Source organism: Lacerta agilis, chromosome 4 (genome assembly GCF_009819535.1).
Source record: "Lacerta agilis isolate rLacAgi1 chromosome 4, rLacAgi1.pri, whole genome shotgun sequence".
In the NCBI taxonomy this organism is placed as follows: Eukaryota; Metazoa; Chordata; class Lepidosauria; order Squamata; family Lacertidae; genus Lacerta; species Lacerta agilis.
In genome coordinates this window covers 15,614,298-15,640,322 of record NC_046315.1, presented here as the reverse complement: position 1 = coordinate 15,640,322, position 26,025 = coordinate 15,614,298, and the positions used below count along the sequence as shown (strand labels likewise).

General features: G+C 45.0%; 2 protein-coding genes across 2 annotated transcripts; one reads left to right on the top strand and one right to left on the bottom strand.

The window, feature by feature from the left end:
- The first annotated feature begins 258 nt into the window (after positions 1–258).
- VSTM5 (V-set and transmembrane domain containing 5) lies at positions 259–12,332 on the top strand. The gene is made up of 4 exons (XM_033146131.1): positions 259–548; positions 4,154–4,486; positions 9,223–9,360; positions 12,008–12,332. The coding sequence occupies exons 1-4, from the start codon at positions 458–460 to the stop codon at positions 12,049–12,051; spliced, it is 606 nt and encodes a 201-aa protein (XP_033002022.1). The 5' UTR covers positions 259–457; the 3' UTR covers positions 12,052–12,332.
- Positions 12,333–13,461: 1,129 nt separating this feature from the next.
- On the bottom strand, positions 13,462–23,493 carry MED17 (mediator complex subunit 17). The gene is made up of 12 exons (XM_033146130.1): positions 23,101–23,493; positions 21,858–22,024; positions 21,180–21,396; positions 20,090–20,226; positions 19,924–20,008; positions 19,401–19,553; positions 18,901–19,031; positions 17,053–17,237; positions 15,558–15,695; positions 15,065–15,182; positions 14,291–14,450; positions 13,462–13,876 (listed from the first exon to the last, which is right to left on the bottom strand). Exons 1-12 carry the CDS (start codon positions 23,345–23,347, stop codon positions 13,668–13,670), a joined length of 1,947 nt encoding a protein of 648 aa, XP_033002021.1. The 5' UTR covers positions 23,348–23,493; the 3' UTR covers positions 13,462–13,667.
- Between the last annotated feature and the right edge of the window lie 2,532 nt (positions 23,494–26,025).

Here is a 26,025-nt window from a genome sequence, read left to right as displayed (position 1 = left end):
GTAAGCCCGTCTCAGTGCAGTGTAACAGGCAGAACAGAAACCAGAGGAATTATTCATCCGCTTGTCATGCGGCAGAGCCGGCTGAGTGGCTCATTTCCTGAAAGGAACATTACACTGCTTGCTGCTGCTGTTCTCCGCCAATTGCATCCTAAATCAATATCGGAGGGAGGGTAGATATTTATTTATTTTAAGGGCGTGAGAGCCGAGGCAAAGAGCCAGGCTTAACCTCACAGTTCGGTGTGGGTTCTCTGAGGGAAGGCTGTGAAACCTGAGGGAACCTACAGAGACTAACACCTCGGGTATCCGATTGTTTGCTGGCTTGCAGGAACAGGGGATGGAAGAGAAGAACCGGCTGTGGGACGGACAAGACACACACAGACACCCCAATCTGGATTCTGACATGCGGTTCTCCAGACACTGGATTAAATGAAGGCCGGCAAACGTTCCCCTTCTTCTGATGAGGCCTCTCGGCTGTCTGCAGAGCTGCAGACAAGACGTACGGCTAGCAGTCGCCATCCTCTGCCTGACGGCTGGCTGGGCTCTGCCGAGTAAGTGCTTTGGGCTCCTCGCAGTCCCCACACCTCTTTCCGCCGCCAGACCAGGTTGTGGTGCCAGGCGCATTGTCGAGCGTGCAGGTTTGCCACAGGGCTCATGTGCTTGGCCGCTGTGAGAATGGCGTAGTGGGCTAGATAGGGCCGTTGCTCTGATCCAGAAGAGCCCATGAACATCCTGGTCCCACAGTGGCCAGACAGGCGCATGTGGGGGGAACCCGCAAGCAGGACCCGAGCATAAGAGCACTATGCTCTCCTCCTGGTTTCCAGCCACTGGCATGTTCCTTGTGTGTTCCTTTCCTAAACAGTCTCGTCACTTCCATCCCTGCTGCCTCCCTGTTTGGTGTTTGTTTGTGCGGTTCAAGATGCATCTGTATGGAATTGTTTTTTTATGACCTTTCGAAGTTGCTTTTGTTGTTTGCTGGAAAGAAAGGCCGCGTTTAAATTAAGCAGATTAATGCCTTTTGCTAACAATCCCCAACTAGCATGCAGCTCCTAAAGCCTAGCACTGCTGGAGGGGGAAACTTCAGCCTAGTAATTGTCCTCCTCCATCTTCTTTTTCATCTCCTTTGCCTTCGGCTCCCTTCTTCCTTTGTGGCGGAGTGTAGGCGTTTGCTGGGCTGTGGGCCAAAATAGGCATGGCAGGTTGCTTAGATTTAGAATAATAGAATCGCAGAATTGCAGAGCTGGAAGGGACCACGAGGATCATCAAGCCCAACCCCCAGGAATCTTTCGCCCAATGTGAGGCTTGAACCCATGATGCTGAGATTAAGAGTCTCATGCTCTACTGACTGAGCTATTCTCTGGGTTTTTTTCACTTAAGGTATTTGCGCTTGGCCTGAAAAGGAATACAGCCTGGTGCGCTCTCTCTCTCTCTCTCTTTCTCTCTCTCTCTCTCTCTCTCTCTCTCTCTCTCTCTCTCTCTCACACACACACACACACACACAAATACACAATCAATCTCTCTGCACACTAGAGTTATTCCTTTGGGCACCTGGAGGTCCATATATTACACATTTTCCAAACCGTGTGTGTAGTTATACATGGTTGTATGTGTACCCAACCACACTGCAGTCATTTGAGGCTGTGGTTGCCCCTACCATTGGACAGAGCGAGGCAAGTGCTTCATGCGGCAGGTGCCGATGGCAGGCAGCAGTGGCGATGCGCTGGAGAACAGATCTATTTGTGCCGCATGGCCTGTCCTATGGACCGGCTAGCTTGCTGTCCTCAGGTGTGGTTGGACGTAGGAGACCGCTTCTAGGGTCTGAAGTCCCTCCCTCCCCCCGTAAAACATTTGAGCAAGCTGCCCTGCCCCCCAAGTGGATGGGCATTTCCATTCAAATGGTGTGCATGCGCTGCATCATGTGATAACATATGCAGGGCAGGGCTTACCTCCCCCACCCAAATATTTTGTTCAAGTCGGTAGAGCATGAGACTCTTAATCATAGGGTTGTGGGTTCAAGTCCCACCTTGGGCAAAAAAAAGCCTGCATTGCAGGGGGTTAGACTAGATGACCTATGTGGTCCTTTCCAACTTCACAATTATATGATTCTAAGTTTTTATGTAAAATCCCACGGCCAATCTGATCATCATCTGTATGTAGGAGAAAGAATCTCCACCTCAGGCAGCAAAATGCCCTGTTTGAGGCTGAAGCACACAGGTGTATTCTTCACTTAGAAACATAGGGAGCTGCTTTATACCGGGGCCATCTGTGTCCATCTATCTCAGCCTTCTCTGATCTGATGCCCTGACAGCCCCAGCCACCATGGTTGATAGTCAGGGACGATGGGATTTGTAGTCCAAAATTATCCGGAAGGCATCTACCGTATTTTTCGCTCCATAGGACGCTCCGGACCAGAGGGCACACCTCGTTTTTAGAGGAGGAAACCAGGGGGAAAAAATATTTTTCTGGTTTTCCTCCTCTAAAACCCATGGTTTTTTTTTTTGAGAATCAGCTCAAAGTTTTGCAGCTTTTTTTTTGCAAAAGGAAAAGCCCTGCTTTTTGAGGATCAGTTCAGATTTGTGCAGCTTTTGTAAAGGGGGAAAAGCATTGCTTACAAACCAGTAAGCACCAGTACAAACCAGTACAGACCAGTAAGCACCAGCAGGTAATAGGAAGCATGAGGAAAGCAAACCAGTACAAACCAGTAAGCACCAGTACAAACCAGTACAGACCAGTAAGCACCAGCAAGTAATAGAAAGCAAGAGGAAAGCAAACCAGTACAAACCAGTAAGCACCAGCAGGTAATAGGAAGCAAGAGGAAAAGTAACAGAAAGCCCCAAATGGCTGAAAAACTGAATTTCCCAGGATCCTCAGCCCTCCCAAAGGAACTACTGTGCAAGGGGCCTGGGCGGGGCAGGAAGGGAGCTAGCTCTCTTATCTCCCTCCCCATCTCCTGCAATCAGCTGTTGAGCGGTTCCTTTCAACACTCTCTTTCCCTCTTGTTAGCCTTTAGCTCTTTCTAAAACAGAAAAAGCAGGATCTGCCTTTCCCCCCTGGGCAATTTGGCTCCAGGAACCATGCATTCGCTCCATAAGACGCACAGACATTTCCCCTTACTTTTTAGGAGGAAAAAAGTGCGTCTTATGGAGCAAAAAATAAGTTGGGGGAGGCTGATCTAGCCCACTGCCTGCTCTGACTGGCAGTAATGGTTCTGAATGCTGGTTGCTGGGAATCCCAGGTGGGCAGAGTGTTTTGTGCTCATGTCCTGCTTGTAGAATTCTCCTCTGTGGTATCTGATTGGTCACTGTGAGAACAGGAGGCTGGACCAGATGGGCCATTGGCTAGACCCAGCAGGCTCTTCTCAAGTTCTAACTTTCTGACACGACACCCAAACTGAAACAGGGCTACAAACATCTCTGACCTTTGCAATGCAATTTTCCAGCCAAGCAATGTGTACAAAAATGTATGTATTGGAGAAAATAACGTACAAAAACACATTATATTAGGCAAAATTGCACACAGAAATGTGTGCATTGGGAGAAATTGCACTAAAATGATGAGTTTCATAAGGATCTATTTTTTTATTTTATTTTTAAAGCAAACTGATGTGGACTTGCGGGAACTTAAGGTGTAGCAAAAATAGACCTAGAGAGAAGCCAAATGTAACAGATTTGTCCATCCCGAGTGACACTAAATAGCTGGCCTCCTCACAACCAAATTTATTTTTATTTATTGCATTTACGGTATATCCCACCTTTCTCTCCAGGTAGCACACACGTGTGCCCCCCCCATTCAATCCCCACAACAACCCCTTGAGCTTAGGCTGAGGGTAGTGACCGGCCCAATATCACCCAGAGAGCTTTGTGGTCGAGTGGGGATTCGAATCCTGGTCTCCCTGGTCCTAGATGAACGCTGTAAGCCAGGGTTTCCCAAACCTGGGTCTTCAGCAGTTTTTTTTTAAACTACAACTCCCATCATCCCTAGCTAGTAGGACCAGTGGTCAGGGATGATGGGAGGTGTAGTCCAAAATCAGCTGGAGACCCAAGTTTGGGAGACGATGCTCTAAGCATTGTTTATATGCCACACAAGCTCAACACAGACAAGGCCAATCCAGCACCTGAAGGAAGGACGATTTCCCCCTTTTGCTTTCTTTTCCCAGCTCAAGGAGGAGAAGCATCGTTGCTGGTCTCACAACCCAACGTGAACACCACGGTGGCGCAGAACGTTTTGCTGTCCGTTGCGCATACCTTCGGGGGCTCCCCCGTCATCAAGTGGACCCACACGTCACCCAGGGGCACGTCCAAAATTGCCGAGTGGAAACCGCGAAGCTACGCCAACATATCCAGCGGCTACGTAGACAGAGTGAAGATTTATGACAACGGTTCTCTTCAGCTGCTGAACGTTGATATCAGAGATACTGGTTATTACTTAGTCACGGTGAGGGAAGAGTTTGGGATCACCATCTATGGCACCATCCTGTTGAATGTTTATGGTATGAAAATGAGAGGATTTAATATTTTCTCTAGTGCCGACTGCTCGCAATTCGCTCTTCAGCAGGAGTTGGGAGTTGGGAGCTAAAGCTGGGCTGAATATCTCCATCCCGCAATTTCTTACCAATGCTTGGCTAGCGCAGAAATGGGAAAGGTGGTAGCTGGAGAGTTTTCAGGGGGCAGGCAAACTTTTAAGGCTGACCTTAGGTGGCGAAGGTTTCCCTTCTTTCTTTATTTCACCTCTTGCCATAGCTGTCAAGTCTCCCTTTTTTGTGGGAAACTCCCTTATTCCAAGCCGTTTCCCGCAGCTATCCCTTATTGTTGATATCCCTTAAATTTCCCTTATTTCCTGGAAGAAGAGTTGGAGTCCAGGGACTCCTTGGGTCCCTGCCTTTCTCAGCCCTGCCTGCCTGCCTGCCTACCTCACAGGACTGTTGTGGGGATTAAATGAGGACTAGGACCAGGGAGCTCCTTGGAGAAAAAGGTGGAATATAAATAGACAGACAGACAGATATATAAAGAAGAAGATAAAATAGACTAATGTTTCTCAGCAACAGGTGCTCAGATTAAGCATTGCTGCCCCTAACTGGAGGCAGAGCAGAGCCAACCTGGCCAGAAGCCATCAGTGGTCCTCTCCTCCTGCATGAATTTGCCTAATCCTTTTCTAAAGCCATCCAAGTTGGTGGCCATCGCTGCTCCCTGTGGCAGGGAGTTCCAGAGGTTAACCGTGTGCTGTGTGAATAAGTGCTTTCTTTTCTCTGCCCTGATTTCTCTTTCCTGGGAGCTCTATCCTGGTGTAAATTAATTTGTAGCCTGGGGGGATTACCGCGGTGTGGACTGTCCCTGAGAACCGTAGACTGTCCCCGGGACAGGTGAGGGTGCTGGTCCCTTATTTTCAATTCTGAAACTTGACAGCCTTGCCACCCAAAAGCAGGTAGGCCCCTGATTGCCACGAGGTGCTTTTTCACACATTCAGGTAAATTTGAGTTAGAAGCCTCTTGCAGACCTTCCCTGCTCAATGCAGGGAAGCTCAGGAACGCCATTGTCCACAGATAGATCATTCACCTGTTCAGGTAAATGTCCGAAAATGTGCCAAGAAGCTGCCATCTGACTAATAAATGAACAGATATTTATTTATCTAGCAAATTCGTTGCCACCAAATTACCAGCAGTGGTTCAGGGTTGGGTCATTGTCAAATGCCAGCATGGATCATGTGTGTTGTTTTTTTTAAAGGTTTATTGGATGAATAGATGTATATTCTTTGATTCAGGGGGATTGCCATTTTACCTCTTGTTATCCTGATCTTGGAACCCTAAGGCATTACAGCAGGACAAACACCTAATGGGAAATAGAGAATTAAAAACCTGATAAAGATCAGGTTTTCAACAGATAGAGGATGGAGGTGGCCAGTGGCTTCTCCTTCTCTCTGTGTTTGTGTGCTATCTGCCTTTGCCTTTCTCGTTGCTGATGGAGACTTCAATGAAAGCGAGATGCAGCCAGGATCTAAGTCAGACCATTTCAGTCCTGGGGGAGAGAAACCTGTGCCAGGTTTGTGGCCCCGTTTCTGAATGCTTCCCACATATCAATCCCTGACCCCTCCCTGAAAGTAAACAATGAGCATGGGATGGTGAACACTTTCTTTTTTTTTTTATGAAGAATTTATTGGCATTTTTCGTAACAAAACATACACCCAAACCCACACCCACAAATACAAAACAAATACAAATATTGCCAGGATTCTTCTTCTTATTTGCATACGTAAAGAAAAAATTTCTATTTCCGAATCTTGACAGTTGACTTCCCCTGCCTTTTCACCTTCGGTTTTAAATCCATAATCTTCTTTTTTTTTAACCACTTTTCTCTAAAAATTAACTTCAGTTAGAAATAAAACAATCATCTTAATCCTCTTACTTTATCATAAATCTTAACAAAATATTCTCAAAAAATCTATACTAACTTCTTCTGTCCTTTATCTTGCTGCTAATAACATAAAACCTCGAATATCTCCTTACTTATTCAAAATAAACTTAAAACTAACCACCTTCGCCCTCCGATTTCAGCATACCATGACAAACCATTTAAATTTTACATTTAATACTTTATCCCACTCCCCCTCTGTCCATTGTCCTTCTCTGTCTATCGCCGGAACCCATCTTCCAATTGTCCTCTTTTCCCATATGTCCACAGATCCAGGCACAGTTCACATCAATCCTTGCATCGAGCATCAGGGTACCCATCTCCTCCTCTTTCGGCTCCTCCGCTTCTTTGTAACATTCTTCTTCTTTTTGTAGATATCTTAATTCCTTGTCCCTTGCCCCCGAGCTCACACCTCGGGGTCTGGATATAGCAAATCTTACCGTCCCGGGGCTGCCACCCCCAAAGAACGGATCATTTACTCGGAGTCGCCCTGTCATCTCTCTCCATCCTTCAAGCATCCCTTTCAACTCTTTGCCAAGGTTTCCTTCCATTGAATAAAACATTTGGAAAGCCTCCTCTGTGGGAAATGGATTTTTTTTATTTATTACCCCACTCAAGACTTTCAGTTTCCGATTAAGCAGTTCCAGCTCCAAGACAGTAAGCCTTTCTTCATCCGTTAGTTCAGAGTTCAAAATAAGTTCAAACACAAAGTCCAACATATTGGGGGAGGGGGTGAGTGTCAAATTTCAGTTCCTGTCTCTATGTTCCTCCCTTTGTTACAATTGTTTCCCACGTCAATCCAAATTTTCCATCGCCATTTTTCCTGAAGCCAGAGCGCAAAGACCAAAACTTTAAACGGAGATATTTTCTACAGACTTACTCCCCAAAGGGAGATCTCATCAGTCTCACTTTTCAAAGTTAAAATACTTTGTATCCATTACTGTAGCAGCAGTCACTTAAACTGGTTATTTTCTTTCGCCCGAAGGGAGGGAGGCAGGCTTCCTTTCCTCTTCCCCCCGGATCGTCCGAAAAACATAAAGTCAAGCCATTCGAATACTCACGACCACCGGGTTCTTTAATTCCATTAAGCACAGGTAGAACTTTGACGCTCGTCGCGGGGGTGACCGCCGCATTTGCGTCCCGGTTGGGGCATATCCCCTATAGCCCGGCTCCGTTGTCCCTTCACCCCCACTCCCCCTTTACAGGGGGAGCGAGGGAAGGGTTCAGAGCACTAATGGGCACAGCCGGGGAGCCCAGGGTGCGGGACGCTCTTCCCGCACCCCACCGGAGCCCCGCTTTGCGGTAGCGGGGCTCCAACCCCCGGGACGGACTGGGTCGCCTCGCAGCCGAGGCAACCCACGACCGCTCCGCAATGGCGTCGCCGCCGGAAGTCCCACTTTCTTTTTGCAAATAAAAAATAAAAATAAATTCTTTCCAGTAGCACCTTAAGAGACCAACTAAGTTTGTTCTTGGTATGAGCTTTCGTGTGCATCCCACGAAAGCTCATACCAAGAACAAACTTAGTTGGTCTCTAAGGTGCTACTGGAAGGAATTTTTTATTTTGTTTCGACTATGGCAGACCAACACGGCTACCTACCTGTAACTCCTCCCTGAAAGTAAACAATGAGCATGGGATGGCGAACGCTTTCTTTTTTTGCATAGGGAAACATTTCAAAATGCAATTGCTTTGACTGCCCCTCCTCCACCAAAAACCCAAAACAGATACAGCTCATTTCTATATCATTGCTCTACTGCATAGGCAGAGCAAACTCTTGGTAAGTCACAAGGGTGATGGATGGCAGCGGCAGTGGGGAAATTCGGAAACAGAGAGGGCTTGGCAGAAAACAAAGCTGGGCTGGGATCCTGCCAGACAACCTGTTTATTCAGCATTCATCCTGATTTGCTTGCACAAAGCTTACACCATGGTTAAATGGTATCCGATATTTACTGAGCATTTGTTTGTGGGGAGGTTATTCAACAAGGAACATTCCCCCTGGTTTGCTTGATTACACATCCTCCCATTAATCACCCCACACTTCTCAGTGCAATTCAGCATCACTTTCCTAGCTGCAAAAGGTGTTGTTGTTTTTTTCTTTTCTTAGTGCATTTGTTGTGCTGGGGCGACAGAGGACTTTAAACCCTTTTAATTGTGCAAACCTAAATAAAGGGTGCAGGGACGTGGGTGGCGCTGTGGTCTAAACCACAGAGCCTAGGGCTTGCTGATCAGAAGGTCGGGGGTGAGCTCCTGTTGCTCGGTCCCAGCTCCTGCCCACCTAGCAGTTCAAAAGCACGTCAAAGTGCAAGTAGATAAATAGGTACCGCTCTGGCAGGAAGGTAAATGGCATTTCCGTGTGCTGCTCTGGTTTGCCAGAAGTGGCTTAGTCATGCTGGCCACACGACCTGGAAGCTGTACGCCGGCTCCCTCGGCCAGTAAAGCGAGATGAGCGCCGCAACCCCAGAGTCTTTCGCGACTGGACTTAATGGTCAGGGGTACTTTTACCTTTAAATACCGTATATTCCGGCATATAAGGCGACTGGGCATATAAGACGACCCCCAACTTTTCCAGTTAAAATATAGAGTTTGAGGTATACTCGACTGCAGATTCTCCACCCGGCGTATAAGACGACCCCCGACTTTTGAGAAGATTTTCCTGGATTAAAAAGTAGTCTTATACGCCAGAATATACGGTAATGGGTATGCACTTGAATCTATCCCACAGCATAGCGATAGTCTGGAGGCACCCCTCAGTGACTTGTGATTTTTTCCCCAAGTGTCCTAAGTCAACTTCCACTGTGTTGTCTGTCTCCCCTTTTCCTTCAGAGATTATTTATGAAGACCTGCATTTCGTAGCCGTCATTTTTGCCTTCCTCACAGGTGTGTCTGCCATTCTAGTCTGCCTCATGTGGCTGTGCAATAAATTGATGCAGCTGTTTCAGAAGGAGAGGCACCGGATCAAAGGTAATCATTGCAGCAGCACGTAAAGGAACCAAATCATCTTTCTCTTGCTCCAACTGACCCTGTTTGCCAGAGATAGCTCCTGATTTTTTTTGAGGGGGCAGGTGTTGCTATCCATTCCCGGAAAATTGTTGCGTCTTTGGAGGTTGCTTTGTTGAATTGTTGTTGCTGCGAGCTGCAAACATTGTTCTTCAGCAAGAATCAGAAATCAGTGACTCTGCAGTTGGAGTCCAGCTCCCATCAGCTCCAAAAAAACATAGCAGCGATCAGGAATTACAAGAGTTGTAGTTCTCCATTCCTCTTAAGAAGAGTTTAGCTCCATGGACATTAATCTGGGAAGCACTTGCATATTTCTTTAATGCACATCTGTAACTTTAAAAATGGGCCGCGGTTGGCGCTCTGGTCTAAACCACAGAGCCTAGGGCTTGCCGATCAGAAGGTCGGCAGTTCTAATCCCCGTGATGGGGTGAGCTCCTGTTGTTCGGTCCCAGCTCCTGCCCACCTAGCAGTTTGAAAGCACGTCAAAGTGCAAGTAGATAAATAGGTACCGCTCTGGTGGGAAGGTAAATGGCATTTCCGTGTGCTGTTCTGGTTTGCCAGAAGTGGCTTAGTCATGCTGGCCACACGACCCAGAAGCTGTCTGCGGACAAACGCTGGCTTCCTCGGCCTATAGAGTGAATGAGCACATCTTTTACAATGCACAACCCTGGGAATGTGTCTAAGGGACATCGGGACCCAGGGATTCTCATCTATACCGAGACCTCAAGTTGAATGCCAAAGCACAGTTACACACGAGACAGCTGCAACAGTATATTAAACAGCTGTGACATTCTTCCCCACCTCTTCAGGAGGCAGGAATTCTTCAGCAGGCAAATCAATGTGGAAAGGATGCCCTGAAAGTAGGACATTAAAAACAAATCTGCCCTGAGTGTAAAAGTGAGTACAGTATATGGTACAAACCTCGGTTGCTGAACGTAACCCGTTCGCTTCTGAAATGTTCGACAACCGAGGTGCGGCTTCCAATTGGTTGCAGGAGCTTCCTGCACTCAAGTGGAAGCTGAGTCAGATGTTCGGCTTCCAAAAAACATTTGAAAACCGGAGCATTTGCTTCCAATATTTTGTCTTCCGGGAGCCGAAACATTCCAAAATGGAGGCGTTCGGGACCCGAGGTTTGACTGTACCAGCAACAGTGCTGCAGTATTCAGACTTAATCTCCCCCCCCCCCTTCTTCAGTTCCTCTGCACCTTGTTTGCAAACTGCATTATCTATTTGGCTTGAAAGATCTTCAGGTGATTTCAAGCATGCAAAGACATAGACAAACACAGGCTGTTTGCTTTACAACTATGGCAGTGGCAGCTGAGAACACCTGGGGAGAAGAAAGGCCCCATTGTGCCAGAGCCCTTGTGCAAACAAGTGGACTTGTCATATCCCTTTCCATGGAATGTCAGAAGTTGCCTTAGACAGGAGACAATTCTTTTCCAACTGGTGGTAGCGGCTCTCCAGGGTCTCAGCTAGAGATCTTCCACATCACTGACAGATAATTTTTTAAAAACAAGAGATGCTACTGAGGCATATGCCCAGTCCATTTAAAGCAACAGCCCCTTCCTCTTTTGACATGTTGCAGTACTGCCTCCTTTGCAAGACCGCAAACTCTCCCGCTGCTCAGTTTTATAAAACAAACATTATGAGCTTCCTATCATTTTGTGAATGGGACAATCACAACTTCCACCATCCTTGACTACTGCCCATTTTGGCTGAGGCTGATGGGAACTGGAGTCAAACCGAGCACAGATTCCCTATTAATGCAGGATCTATCCCCTTCTAGACCTCATCCCCTCACCGAAACTTAACTCCCTTGCTGAGTGAAAAGAGCCTCTCCTTTGCATATAGGTCCCTGGTGTGCTCTGGTCCATGGGGTCACGAAGAGTCGGACACGACTAAACAACAAAACTCCAAAATTTAGGATCCCATCCAAACCTGTGCCAAAGTTTTGAAGCCATTTTGCAGTAAAAATCCTGTGTTTTGCAGTGCCCACCCAACCTGAGTAATTGATACATCAAACAGGGGTTTTTAGTTAACCAAAAATGCAACCTTTTCCAAATTGCTTCAAACCAGTTTGGCAATTATTTTGCAGTGAACCCTGGCATCTGCCCATGGGGCTGGGAAAAGGGCAGTGCCCGGAGAGCCATTGCCACTTAGCATAAATGATACTGAGCTGGCCTGACTCTCCTACATTCTTCTCCCAGCAACTCCATTGCCTTTCCATGTTCCATGACTGGCTATTCTCCATACAACTGACACCAGAGCAGATCTGGAAAAGGAAGTAGGGATATCAAGAGAAACAGCATCTGCAAAGCTGCTATAGATGTAGTGCACACACTTGACACTTGCATCTTTGGTACTGAATGAATGGCTTACCATCACAATTCTTGGTTTAATTGGTACAGATTTCGGAGGCGAGGCGTAGTATAAACATAGGCCTGTTTAGGGGAGATTATGCAACACTAATGCCCTGTTTAAGAGATACGTAGCAGGTTTCCACTATGCTCACGAGTTGTATGCCATTATCTCTTAGCTATAATTTTATTTTGGAATGGTTCCTTTCCAGTCAATCTGTTCTCAAACAACTACGTTCTCCTTTCATTTCCAGCAAGCGCAACTGAAGAGACTGAGCTGCAAATGATGGGGTGTTAAATGTGGAACGGTTTAAATGTACAAGACAATTTTCTACCTCAAAAAGGAACAGTAGTAAGAGAGGAGACAGGCACCCAGAAGACACAAGATGTACGTTTCTTTTGTTGCAAGGTATTTCCTGAACCAGAAAAGCAAAGATTACCATAATTGGAAGCTGGTCCAGAGACGCTTTGAGAGATACTGTGGTTTCACAGTATCATAATTTACAATGGACAGAACATGTAAACAGGACAGAATGCTTCTGTTATTCAACCTGTATCAAGAACAAATGCTTAAAACTTTGCATTCGCAAACATCATGACGTGACTGAGGACTTCATGTGCTAAAATCTGCACCCACGATAGTGGACAATCTTGAGCGTGCATAGGTAGGAAAAAGAATGCAGCATTTTAAAGAAGGTGCAACTGTTTTAAGTTTATTAACTTATTACATTTAAAAAACAAATTAAAGTAGTAGTGGGCAACTCACACCAAAAACGGTTACCGATGATTGGGCGATTAATTTAAAGAATAAACCAACGTTATAAGGACGCTGAAGGTCAAGTTCTCTCATTGACCTTTTGACGTTAAGATGACAAGATGAGCATCCCATTTACTTATTTCTATCCCTCCTCTTTTCTCTGGCACTCAAGACGCTGTAGATGAGGGTCATCTCATTTTCTCCTCACAACCACCTTGTGAGGTAGGTCAGGCTAAGAGTGATATGGCTCAGTGGGGATTTCAATATGGCTTTCTAACTTCTAAATACAGTACTGCAGACGCTATGCCACAAGCTTGCGTTGATATTTTACATTTAATTCCCTGTGCTTGTATGTCTTTGCAATGACAAAAAGCATTCCAAGAGAATGGTTAAACTCAGTGGTGCTCGCAACTGTCTTTCGCTGTGGCTGTTGGTGAATGTTTCAGGAATAAAACTGACAAATAAGTTACCTTGTTAAGTGTTTTGATCATCATTAATAGTTATTACCTGAACATACATTTTCATTGGTTTTAGGACCGAGACACCACACAGAGCCAATCCCATCTAACCCCCACCTCCTCAGATCCCCTGTGAATTTAGTGGCAAGTTGCTCCTGAATTCAAGGTGGGATCGGTAAGAGCTTGATATGGTTTTCTTCCACTTTGCAATCTTTCACCTTCACAGTAGGCGTGTAAAAATTAAATCTAAGCCTATATTCAAGTTATCAAGAGTCACAGATGCAGATCTGAGCACTGCAGAAATAACTACTGCTATGGCAAAGACCTCCTCTAAATGAAAATGGTCCAGCCTGTTCTGGGCTGCCCTTGCAAAGCTGGGCATAACCACATTTTCTACGGAAGCAGTCCAGGTAACCTGTTTGTAAAGATGGGAGCAAAGAGGAGTTCCATTTTACAAACCTTGTGAACTGTTCATCAAGAACTTGGGACTCGAGCAAGACAACGGCAGTTTAATTCAACATTCAGAAATAGCAGGAGAAATTGCTTCCAGAAAGGAAGACTTTTGATATTATTCTGGGGGGAGGAGAAAAATGAAATTGATGACGTTTCACAGGTTATGCAACTTTGCAACTATCAGGAGTGTTTAAGAGTCATTTCCTTTTGTGCCAAAACATAGTCCTTTTCGTTTCGTCCCTAAGCCTAGGAGCAGGGTGTCAGGGCTGCCATGAGGAGCTCCATTTTGTACACGAAGTTGCGTCCTTCCATTTTGTTCCATTGAACCTCTTTGAATGGGCCACGAAGGTTGTTCCATTTGCTGTCTTGAAGCACATCGCTCTTGGGGAGGTCTTTGCACTGGGAGCGTGGGAACTGAACCATAATCTTGCTGCCGCTTTCTGGACCGTTGCGTACTGCAGAAAACAAACGAAGCAATGCCACAGCATTAACTACGCACCATTTTGTAAAGTTTTAAAATTAAAATTGTAATCCACCCTTTAACCCAAAGGTTCCCATGGTGACATAACCCATTTGTTAAAATACGTAAATAATATATAAAATAAAACCAAATAAAAAATATCAATCTGGTGACTATGCCTTCAGCAGTTCTTAGGAACCACACACGTCCTCATTAAGTCACACTGTGCCATTTTTGACTTTCCAATCCGAGTGGGTTGTGGGTTTTTTTTTTTTAAAAAAAACCAACAACTGCAGAGTTTTTAATGTTGTATTTACTGTCCTGGTTCCTTTAACTGCAATTTATTTATGCATGCTCACATGCATGCAGCATATAGGTTCTCAGCAAGTTTTAATTCCCAGCACAGTACCTGAAATAGAATAGTCTCCATTCGGCGATGCCACAGTTATGGCCGACGCATTGCCAATACTCTCCACTGGGCCCAGACCCACGTGATTACCAAAACTGAGCACGTGCCATCCCATAACTTTGGCTAACTGCTGGACTGCATGCACTTGATGCTGTGACATCTGAAATAAAATTTTAAAAATGAATGGGTGGATATTTCAGTTGCGTTTCCCCCCCCATAGCTTCTGCCTCCTGCCACATACTCTCTCATTACTCTCTCAAAACACAGAGTAGCTATTTTATTAGCTACTGTAACATAAATGCACTTCTGCATTTAATCTACAGCAGTTTCCACACTCAAGAGTCACCAGTGCAGGAGCTCTGGTACCAAACAGGAGTGAAAGACATTCAGAGATGCCAAGTGACACAGTACTGCACTTTTTGGTTGTCTGTGACAAACAAAAAGCCATCCTGGCTCAGCTGAAGGCTCCCAAGGCAAAAAGAATAATTTAACAGAGAAGCATACTTTCTAAGCATACTACTGGTAGAATTAAGCTGGCTCAACAAGTTCGCACTCCTAACTTTGGACTGAAAACAGGTCCCTAGTCACAGGCATAATTTCCCTGTTCTTGCTATTTGCCACTAGTGCAATATTTTGCAGTATGAGAACTTCGAACGCCCACAACTATTAAATCTACATCTGCAATCCCAAGAATTCCGTTTAAAAAAAGGAGACATCCAAGGTCCTGCTGCACTCACACGCCCACCACAGAAAGGCAAGATTCCTGGTTTTTACCTGAGAGAGAAGAAAATCTTGTAACTCTTGTTCTTGGTGGGATAGCGTAATTACTCTTCCGTCTCTATGTACTACTCGGATCTGCTCGACGCCAATATTTAGTTGCAGCTGAATGGACCTTTGAAAGCAATAAGATATGAGCACAACTGGTGTTTCAGGGTGGCGGAACAGTGGTTACCTAAATTGCCTGAGAAAGTCAAAAGCATGGCACTGCACCACAGTTAAAAATAAATCCTTCAACAGCAGCAATCCTTAAAAGCAGAGTGAAGTAGAGCACTACTGTGAACAGGAAAATGATCTTTCAATTCAGCAAATAAGCACTGCAAACACCATTGGGAATATATCACCTTTAGCATTCCGTTTCAAAAAGGCATTTGAGCCTCTAAGTTCTGGTTGCTGGGGAATGACCTCCCCAACTGGGTATTTACGGACATCCAAATATTTCCTCCACCAAAGGAGCAAGGTGCAAACATTTCCCCCGTTTCACACTCACTTGCATATCTGCTCATAACCTTGAGAGGTGATCAGGACTTTGACACTTGATTCATAGACATCATTGATGTTTGACCAGTGCGCCTGAATTTGTGGATCCTCAATACGGCTGGCAAGACTGTCGATGGTTCGAGCAGTTCTGAAAACAAAAAGAACAAGATCCCAGAAGACTTGGAGGCACTGCATTTTTATACCGGTGAGGAAAAATAATAAGCTCTGCCTGATCAAATTAGACATAAATGCCCATAAACATAAATTGATAATGATAATATTTAAAGCCTGACACATCTCAAATGCTACCGAGACTATGATGCCTAACTTTAAGCGAACCTTACGTTGCACATCAATGTTTTATAGGTATTCCTGAAGACACTAGGAGGCATATATTATTCAGCACATTGATCAGTTGAAGCTGCACGTCTTGCAAAACAAGACAATAAATGTAGGGAAAAGACTTGGAGCATTGCAAGGAAGACAGAAACAACCGCCAGTAAAACATACATACACTGAAAAAAGTAAGAAAAAAGTGGGCTTTTCTGCAATCAGCTTTCCTTAAGTAACATTACCTTGCAGGTAAAACATATTAGGTTTGCTCCCTCACTTTGTTTTTTATTCTATTTTTATCCTACCCTTTTCCCCAAGGGGCTCAGGATGGTGTTTCACTTCCCAGCCATTATATCTTTACAACAACCCTGCAAGATAAGTCAGCTTAACAAGCTTTTCCTAGTCCCCAGTCAGCTTGTGTGAAGATCTGAAACTGGGTCTGCCTGGGCGCAGTCTGACATTCTAACCACTAAAGCGCACTGGCTAAGTCTAGATTTTCCTGAACAGATATCTGGACCACCCAACATAATTGAAATGCTGCCCACTACTCATTGCATTCTCCCCTGAATTGAGCCCCTTTCCCAAATCAACTCCACTCCTTTTCAATTCTCATTCCACGTTGTCCCTGGAACATCAGCCTGGCCATCGACCAGCAGGGCTCTCCCAAGCAGAAGAGCTGGTCACAGTCTATCATTTGGACATCATTGTGCATTGATCTATATAGCATATACATAACACTTCATATTAAACACAATGAAAAATCAGTGTGGTCCAGTACAGACATTGGACAGTCTTACATAATATGTTTATGGGAAATGGATTAAAAGTTCTGCCTGTGATAAACAGCTTCCTATAGGAATCATCTGGGAGTGTAGTCAATGCTCTGTTTGCTGATGAAAGGAACTCATCTGTGGAATGGAGGAGGGGGGGTAGTTTCTCATCACACACCCCAGCCTGCTGTTCTCCCCTACATCTTCTCCTCACAAGAGCTGTTATTCAGCAACATCTGCAGGGCCAAAGATTCCCTGCCCCTTCTCTGAAGAATCCCTTCCATAAATTGACAGAAGATATTGGATACAACCCCTGACACACAAGCAAAGTGTACAGGCGAATTAACTTGCAAAGTATCTACGTTATGCAGAAAGTGCTCTCCAAAAGATGCAGCTGCATACCTGCGTCTCAGAAAGATGTGTTTTGCCTGCTTTATAATCTTCTCTAGCAGCCCCTCGCTTGGTTGCAAGGAATTGATTTCATTTTTATCAAAAGCCTGAGGCCCTGCTAGTCTCATTCTCTTATGGCCAAAAGGTGCACTAGCTGGGTGAGGCATCATGGTGGAGCTCAGGGTCTGCTTGTGAAACTGAGGAGGAAAAAAAAGTTGCTATAATGAAGCCAAGAGAACAAGCCAATTCTAGTCTTGAGTCAGAAACTGTGCAAAGACCAACAAAACAGAACTGTTTGCCGAGTAACAACTGTACACAACTTGATTAAACGATTTGAGAAAACACAAAAGCAAAAAACACACCATGATTTTGTATCAAACAAGCAAAATTACTCCTGGGTTTTGTAAGGCTCAAGAATACTGGCCAGGATAGGGAACACAGATCCTGAAAGCCATCTCTCAGGAGAAGTACCTACGGTAGTTCTTCTCTTTTTGATGTAAAGGAGGCAATTAGAGATTGTCTCCACCTTCCACCTAGGAGAGGGAGTGATCATATGACTTAGTGGGGATTATTGGGTTGTATTTGTTTTTATTATGTATTTTGTGTTTTTTATATTGTAATATTTATGTTGAGAACTGCCCTGAGATTTATGGGTACAGGGTGGTATATTAATTAATTAATTCTCATCAGGAGGTCTAGCAATCAGAGACTTGGCCTGAAATCCTTCACTGCTTTACCTATGAACAAAGTTCTCCGCTATAGTTTCTGAATGTCTTCTGTCTTTTCCCTAGTTTGCAGGAGCACCTGCTCTGTATCAGCTATGTCACCATGGAGCAGCTCTGGGGAGCCTACAGTCCTCCAGATGTTACTGGATTCCCAACTCCCATCACACCCAGCCAGCATGACCAATGGTCAAGGATCATAATTAGTAGGTTCCACACTGGTGTTCTTGAGGTTATCAGCAATCACACTCAAAGGAAATCGTTCTAAACGAGAGCTTAAAAGATATTTGCTTCCAAGAGATCTGTAATTTTAATTCAATTCGCTTTCTTAGATCCTCATGCACCTATGATAAACCTCTCCATAGATACTCAAGTGTATCACATGACTTCTCTCTCTGTATTGGAAAAATAACAGTGCATTTCCTCACCCACAAAGTCTTTGATACTAATTCTTCCTGTAATGCATTTGCAATTGCACTCTGGGGAGAAGTTCTCAGCCATACATGGAGATCAAGGAGGGCTAATGGAATAAAAACCATAGGGAACAATATTCTGTCATGATTAGAGGCAGACCCACAAGTTGCCAGTTTGCACACTGAGATAATAAAAATGCTTCTCAGGAACCCGTCAAAAAGCTGTTCTGCAAATGGAATATGCTCTTAACTTTTTACCATCTAAAAGTTCCTGCTACCAAAAAACAGAACCCACAATAGAGGAAGGGAAGAGTTAGTTGTGTGCTGGTTCCAGCAATCAAAAGACACAAATCCCATGCAATCAATTTTGTTTTCATTCCCCGCTTCAATTGGCCTTGCAAGATCTGCTACAAGTCCCACTCAATGATACTGGGTGGGACAATGTTTGCTGGATAGTGCTGATTGTTTTATCTAACTGGCAGCACTGTGAGAAAAAGCAGCACAGCCTAAGTTGTTGTTTTTAAGAAGCCATGGTGCCCAGAATTAGCCACTAAAGTAAACATAGCCTAGATACTACCACCCTTCCAAAAAGAAAAAGAAAACATTTAGAGAAAATTCCACAGCTCTTAATGGAAATATTTCACTCTCTTAGCAGGCAATTAAAACAACAACAGCTGCTTTCTATAAGTGAGCTTAACAGGAAGGACAGAGCAAGCTGACATTACCTCTCTAATCAGCTGGTGCAAATTATGCTCTAGAACGTAAAGATGATCCTCTGGACTTTGCTTATCAGAAGCAGATTTCTGGGATTTCTTGTCATCTGAAGAGTGACACAAGGAAATGGACAGCTGCAAGCCTACATAATGAAATGGGGCAGAGAGAAAGCATGGCTTAGTTTTAACATATAAGGGCACAGTAACACATACAACATATCTAGATATATTTTACTTCATTTGTCCTACACACAAACTTGCTGGTTTCTTAAATATAAGACATAAACATTAGCCTATGGAAACGGGAAAATGCTGGCAGCTTTGCCTAGATCAGTCCATGCAAGCAAGATGATAGTTTTGGGTATCTTTTGAACAGATTAGAGCCATGCACCTGAAAGAGTCTTAAGACTTGAAAGGTACTGGGTTAAATGACACATCTTTTGAGATCTGCTCTCTACACGCATGCAAAAATCTGCCAGATCCTTCATTTTAATTTGTCTCGGAACTCTTACCTGGAAATGGCTGAGAAATTATTTGGTTCTTCACAACTATGTGGGGAATCTGAGATTTAATTTGTACAGCTTCTCGAGACAGTTGAGCAAAGATTTCTTTACACAGCAATACATTCTGTGCCGTCTCCAGCTTCGTCTGCCAATGCAGACCCCCTGAAGGAGAGGAAGGGAAAAACACCATTGAAAAGTTGAGAGGAGCAGCTCTATTTATATGGACATTCAAAGTATTATACAACCTAAATGATGAGAAAGAGATGGCTGATAAAATGTGCACACAATTTGAATCTTTTAAATACAACTCAAGTTGAAGACAATATATAACACTGCCTATGCAGAGCTCAGTGGGGGTGGGCGAAAAAGAACACATTTGTTTTCACGTCTAGATCTTTGAGCAGAGTATTATGAATCAGTGAAGATATTGGGCTTTTCAAGAGTAGGTCTATTTACTAATAGCTCTATTCAGTTTTCATGCTGACAAAGTGTCCTTTGAGACATACCATTCAAATACAGACCATAACTATACCTGGCTTTGATTTCAGAAGTGGTCTTTTAAAAAGATTTACTGTACCAAGATCCCCTATATCGGGTGCTTGCTTCTGAATAGACACCTATATTCAAGAAGAAGAAAACTGTCATTTTGTATTTAAAGAACACACTAACAAAACGTTAAAAACAACAACTGGGCAAACCTTTATATAGGCAGATCCCTCTAAATCACTTGGGATTTGAACATCCAATGGACAGTAATCTTCAGGAATCTTTTTATCCAAATCAATGTCTGTGTTTTTTATGACCTCAAATGTACCGTGATGAGGAAAGAGAGACCCTAAAAATAAAAATAGTTCAAATGTTTTGGTATTTCTTGCAATGTTCATACCACAATAATAAGACCAAATGAAGTACATATATGCTAATTTATAATCTGTAATGTTTTAGACAACATATTACTACTCGATGCAACAAATAACTGCTATCACAAGCTACCAATATTCAGAGTACTGCATTTTTCTTCTATGTCATCCTAGTATTTTCACTGAAATAGTAACATTTTCAATGAAATAGTAACTTGAATTATCCCAAGGAAACAGTATACAGTGTTGCTCATTCACAGTAATCCTTACAACAACCTTGCAAAGTAGGTCAGCACTATTATCCCCAAATTGTAGACTGGGGGAGAGATGGGGAGAGTAGATGATGCTGAGACTGTGACATGCCCAACAAATTCATGACAGAAACAAGAATTGAACTGGACACTATCTTAGTTATAGTTCAAAGCTAAGGAGTAGTTGGTACAATACAGGGGTTGGCAACCATATCTACTACCTAGCCCCTCAGTTGCCAATATGTCTTTCTCCTTCTGCTCTATGCTTCTTGGCAGGGCCAGCCCTATTATTAGTGAGTCAGCTGCCTCAGGCAGCAGATCTGAAGGGGGAGTCACTGAGCTCCCTGCTAGCAGATTCCTTCTGAGCATCCACGAATTCCCCTCTGCTAGAGAACAGCGTTGCACACGTCCCCTAAGCTAGCCTGCAGTGGAGAGAGGATGCTGTCCTGTTGCTCATGTTGAAGAAAGATTCAACAGCCACTCCAGGCAGTTTCTGTACATGCAATGTAGGGGGTGAGGAACCATCTTGTTCTTTGCCTCAAGCAGCAAAATGTCTTGGGCAGTCCTGCTTCAACTCAGAAGGAGGAGATACAAAGCTCTATCATGCGTGGAAGAGGTGATCAAAAACATTATTATTAGATTCAGCAAACTTTAGACCAATCCTTGGCCTACCATACCTGCACTTTTGTAGCTCAAGTCCCCAAGGATCTTATCCCCGACCTTCCTCAGCTTCCAGTGCTGCCTCAGTCTTAGTAACTCAGAGTTGAAGTCTCTCTGTCGCTTATTTTCCTGGCTCTCTGCAACCGATTTAGATAACCTTTCTGCTCCCTTCAGAAGAATTTGGGCTGCTCCAGCTAACGACTTCTTCTTGGAGATCAACTGCAAAACTTGATTCTTGAAATGAAGAAACAGAACTGCAGTTTTATTTAAATGTGACCTTATCTGTCGATACCAGGGATGGGGTAATCTGTGTCCCTCCAGATGTTGCTGGATCACAACTCCCACTGTCAACAATTAATGGCCATTCTGGCTGGTACCAGTGGGAGTTGGGAGTCCATTACTATCTGCAGAGCCACTGGTTCTCTTTTTACATTATAAAAACAACAAAACAAAACCTCAAGCAGAAAGGAAACTTATATTGTGTTTTCTAGGCAACAAATCAAATTTCAGCTTAAAAGCAGGTGTGGACAAATTCTAATTCTCTCTTTAAAAGGAAACTACTTCATATTTGGCAATGTAGCCCACAGTTAACAATAAATACAAACAGAAACAAGTCATGAAGTTTAACCAAAATGGAACAGTTCATCTTTCCTAATAGTTTTAATAGTGGTCTGAACGGAACAGGTGTGCTGTACCTGCTTTTGGGTAAGTGGTTCTTGCACAACTGGATCCAGGGTCATAAATTTTTTATCCTTGACAATGCTGAGAACATCATAGAGCACACACATCTCTGTCAAAGCGCTTCTCAAGTTATTCCTCACTGAATCCCAGGGCCAGAGCGAAGGCTGGAACTTTACCAAACCTAGAGCGCACAAATGAAGGAAAAGCACAGTATGTCTACTGCTGGAATCATCGAGAGAGCAGCGCACAGGTGCTGCTATAACTATGAAAAGAAAGCTGCATGCCATGGAGTTGCATCCCATTAGTGAAGGGTCAAAGCTCAGTGGTAGAGCATCTGCTTTGCACGCAGAAGGTCCTATGTTCAATTCCTCACTAGCTCCAGGTAAGGCTTGGAAGAGACCCACCTGAAACCCCGGAGAATTGCTGAAGCAGTGGTCTGAGTCACTATAATGCAATTTCCCATGCTTGTTTCCTTTTCAATTCAGTGAGAGGGAGTGGGCAGCTTTAGAAGCTTCCCAATAAAAAAAAATGAGTATCAATACTGGTGAAGTGTGCCGGAAAGCAGTTTTCACCTATAGATTAGGAGATACATGCTAGTGGTGCGGACTGCCTGCAAGTATGTAAGCAGAGGCTGGATAGCTATCCATCAAGGATGCTGCAGCTGCAGCCTGTGTATTGCAGATCCTCCACTGAACCAGGGACTGAATTAGATGAATTCTTGGAAAACGTCTAACTTCATTAATCTGTGATTCCGTGTGGTTGAGGTGTGTACTGAACATCTTCCAGGATGCACAGAGTTGGGGAGGGGCCACAGAGAAGTCCAGGAATCCTTAGTAGCAAAACACAGAAACTGAGTGCATACAAAAGCATGTTTATGGCCCAGAATCCTCTGTTTTCATCGCGTGATTTGTGTTCTTGCTTTGTATTTTTATGCCCTTTTTAAATGTGTTTTTTTTTGGGGGGGGCTATTGGGTTGTTGTTGTTTTTATTATGTATTTTGTGGTTTTATCTCTTGATTTTATTCTGTGAACTGCCCTGAGACCCTCGGATATAGGGTGGTGTGTGTGTGAATTAAATAAAAATAATAATGTGGTGGACCGCCCCGCGATCTTCAGGGGAAGGGTGGCATGCAAATGCAATAAATGATAATAACATTAATAATAATAATAATGCTTCAGGTTCGGGCATGGCAGGGGGTTGGACTACATGACCCTCAAGGGTACCCTTCCCAAGTCTACGGTAGGCCTCGCTCTCTACCTTCCTCCTCCTCGTCCTCCCCTCCTGCGGCTCCGGGCCACTCTCTTCCCCCGGCGGCCGGGGCGGGCTCGTCCTCCTCGGAGCCGGAGCTGCCCTGGCTGAAGTCGATGCGCTGCGCCAGGCGGGCCAAGTTCTGCGACATGGAGAGCGGCTGCAGGTAGGTCTCGCTCCCGTCCAGGCCCACCTCCTGAACATGCTTCTCGCAGGCGGACTCGATGCTGATCCGCACCGCAGGGACCCCCGACATCTTCGCCCCAGCCTGGGTCTCCTCAGAGGCTCTGTGTTCAGGTGTGCGAGTACGAGAAGGCCTCGGCGAGCATGCGCGTTAAGGGCTACGGTGCCTGCGGAGGGACAAGGCAGAGCAGCGACTCAGGTTTCCCTCCTCAGCGGCTGTGTGTGTGTAAGATACCGCCTGGCGTTGCCGAGCATGCGCATTAAGGACTACGGTGCCTGCGGAGGGATACGGCTGAAGCAAGCAGAAGTGCGTAGAGAAAAAAAGGAGTTCAGGCTCCCCCTAGTGGCCGCCGGAGGTTGCTCCCGGAAGAGCTCGGGATTCGAAAGGGGCGGGGATGGAACGGAGGCCGGTGGTGGGGACCGCGAAACCAGCCTTCCCCAACGTGCCGCCCGCTGGATATTTCAGACTGCAACTCCCATCAGCGCGGCTCATTGGGAGTTGTAGTTTTTAGCATCTTGAGGGCACCGGGTTGGGGAGAGCTGAACTAAAGCTTGTGATGGCAGTTATTTATGAGTAGCATGCTTTTACATGCATCTTTATTTATTTCAGGCATAGGCAAACTCCGGCCCTCCAGATGTTTGGGACTACAATTCCCATCATCCATGACCACTGATCCTGTTAGCTAGGGGTGATAGGAAATGTAGTCCCAAACATCTGGAGGGCTGGAGTTTGCCTATGCCTGATTTATTTGCACGTTTGCTCTGCACGGAAAAGTATACTTGCTGGGTTTTCCACGCTCCAAGTCAGGAATGGGGGAGCTGCCCGCCTTGTTGGTGTTGGGTTTCATCGCCTATCATCTCGATCATCTGTCTTGTTATGGCTGGTGCTGATGGGAGTGGAGTCCGACAACTGGAGGGCTGCAGGCCCCATCCCTGCTCCAAGCTCCATAAGACTCAGCAGAGACCTTGGAAGTAGGGCTGCAGTGCAGCAGGTGTGCAGTGAAATACCGCCAAGGTTTATTCTGGAGCAAATCTGGCACTGAATTCCACAGAAGATGCTCCGAGACAAGCATTTGTAAGATTGCAGTTGTATGTTACAAGCCTTGTGCGTGCTAATTTGGGGGTTCGGTCCTGTAAAACTCCAATCCAAAGTTCCTTTCAGTCATATGTAGTTACCACCAAGCCCAGGGGGCTGAGTCAGGTTCCCCCCCCCCCGCAAATTTCCCCTTGCTGGCAAAAAGGAGCAAAAAAGGCTCCCCATCAGATGCATAATTTGATAAGCAGAAACAGCTGTTTTGCATGGGGTGGGGGCTCTGTGTGTCCTGCGAACGTGTCTGTGGGGTGGCCACACTTTGCACTGCTAATCAGCTCCTAGGGGGTAAAAAAAACTTAGCCACTCCACTTTAATATAAAAATAACTTGCTTCAATCTTTGAGGTGCCATCGGGGGGTTACTGTACTAGCACAGCAGAGGTTCCTACACTGAACAAGACAACCAGTGTGGTGTAGTGGTTAAGAGCGGTAGACTCGTAATCTGGTGAACCGGGTTCGCGTCTCCGCTCCTCCACATGCAGCTGCTGGGTGACCTTGGGCTAGTCACACTTCTCTGAAGTCTCTCAGCCCCACTCACCTGACAGAGTGTTTGTTGTGAGGGAGGAAGGGAAAGGAGAATGTTAGCCGCTTTGAGACTCCTTCGGGTAGTGATAATGCGGGATATCAAATCCAAACTCCTCTTCCTCTTCTACAGTCATAAAGCTGCGCTACTTGCAAGGAGAAAATTGTCTAAACAAACCAAGTGCAGCAGATGACTCAGAACTGCCACTTTCCAACCAGCTTTTAGTTTATGTGCATTTGGGGGGGGGGGGGGAGAGGAGTTTGCCTATCCTGCCTGGAAGAAAATGGATAAAATAATAATAAGATTCAAGTGCAATTTTAAGATTTTTCATCTGGGACAAGAAGTGCTAAGAAAAAGCGTCACACCCAAATGAAGCATCCTTGGTTGAAATGGGCAATTGACATGTGGTTTTGTTGCAACCTAAAGCCAGGAGGAAAACAGAATAAATTCAGTGCTCCAGTACAAGGAAGTAAACGCCACTGAATTCAATAGGGCTTAATTAGACGGTTAGAATTATGCTGTAAGCTGGAGACTTGCCCAAATAATAATTTTTAAAAATGGTGTGTTTCCATGTATTCTCTCTGCTGCATCAAAATCCTGTTTGGGGATGGTCACATCATTTCTATGCAGCAAATTTGTAGGCGTTGGATGAGTTACTGAGGGATATGTCTTCAAGGATGTGTGGCTGAGACTATCATGAGGAAACCTTGCACTTTTGAATTTGGTGGTGTTAAAGCAAGGGAGGTTTCGCAACCAGCAGCCTCAGGCCCAGAATTTGCTCCAAGAGAAGATATCACCCTCTGTTTCCTGAAGTGGCTTGGGGCAGGAGGCAGGCAGGCTCCAAAAGAGAGGAGAGCTTACAGGACCCCCCCCCCCCGGATCTCTCTCCTCCACCCTCTCAGGTGTTTCAGGTATGGGCAAAATGGCAATGTGTGTGTTATATGTGTGTATGTGGCAGCTGAACTTACTAAATAACAACAAAACGGGGAAGAACACCTCATCTTCAACTCAATGGCCTGTTTGTAAAAAAATAATAATAATAATGAAAGAAAGTAGGAAGTTCAGAAAACAGCTGGTAGAGACAACCCTCCCGGCAATCCTGATATTTAAGTAATTGACTCCAGGTGTTCCTTGTCA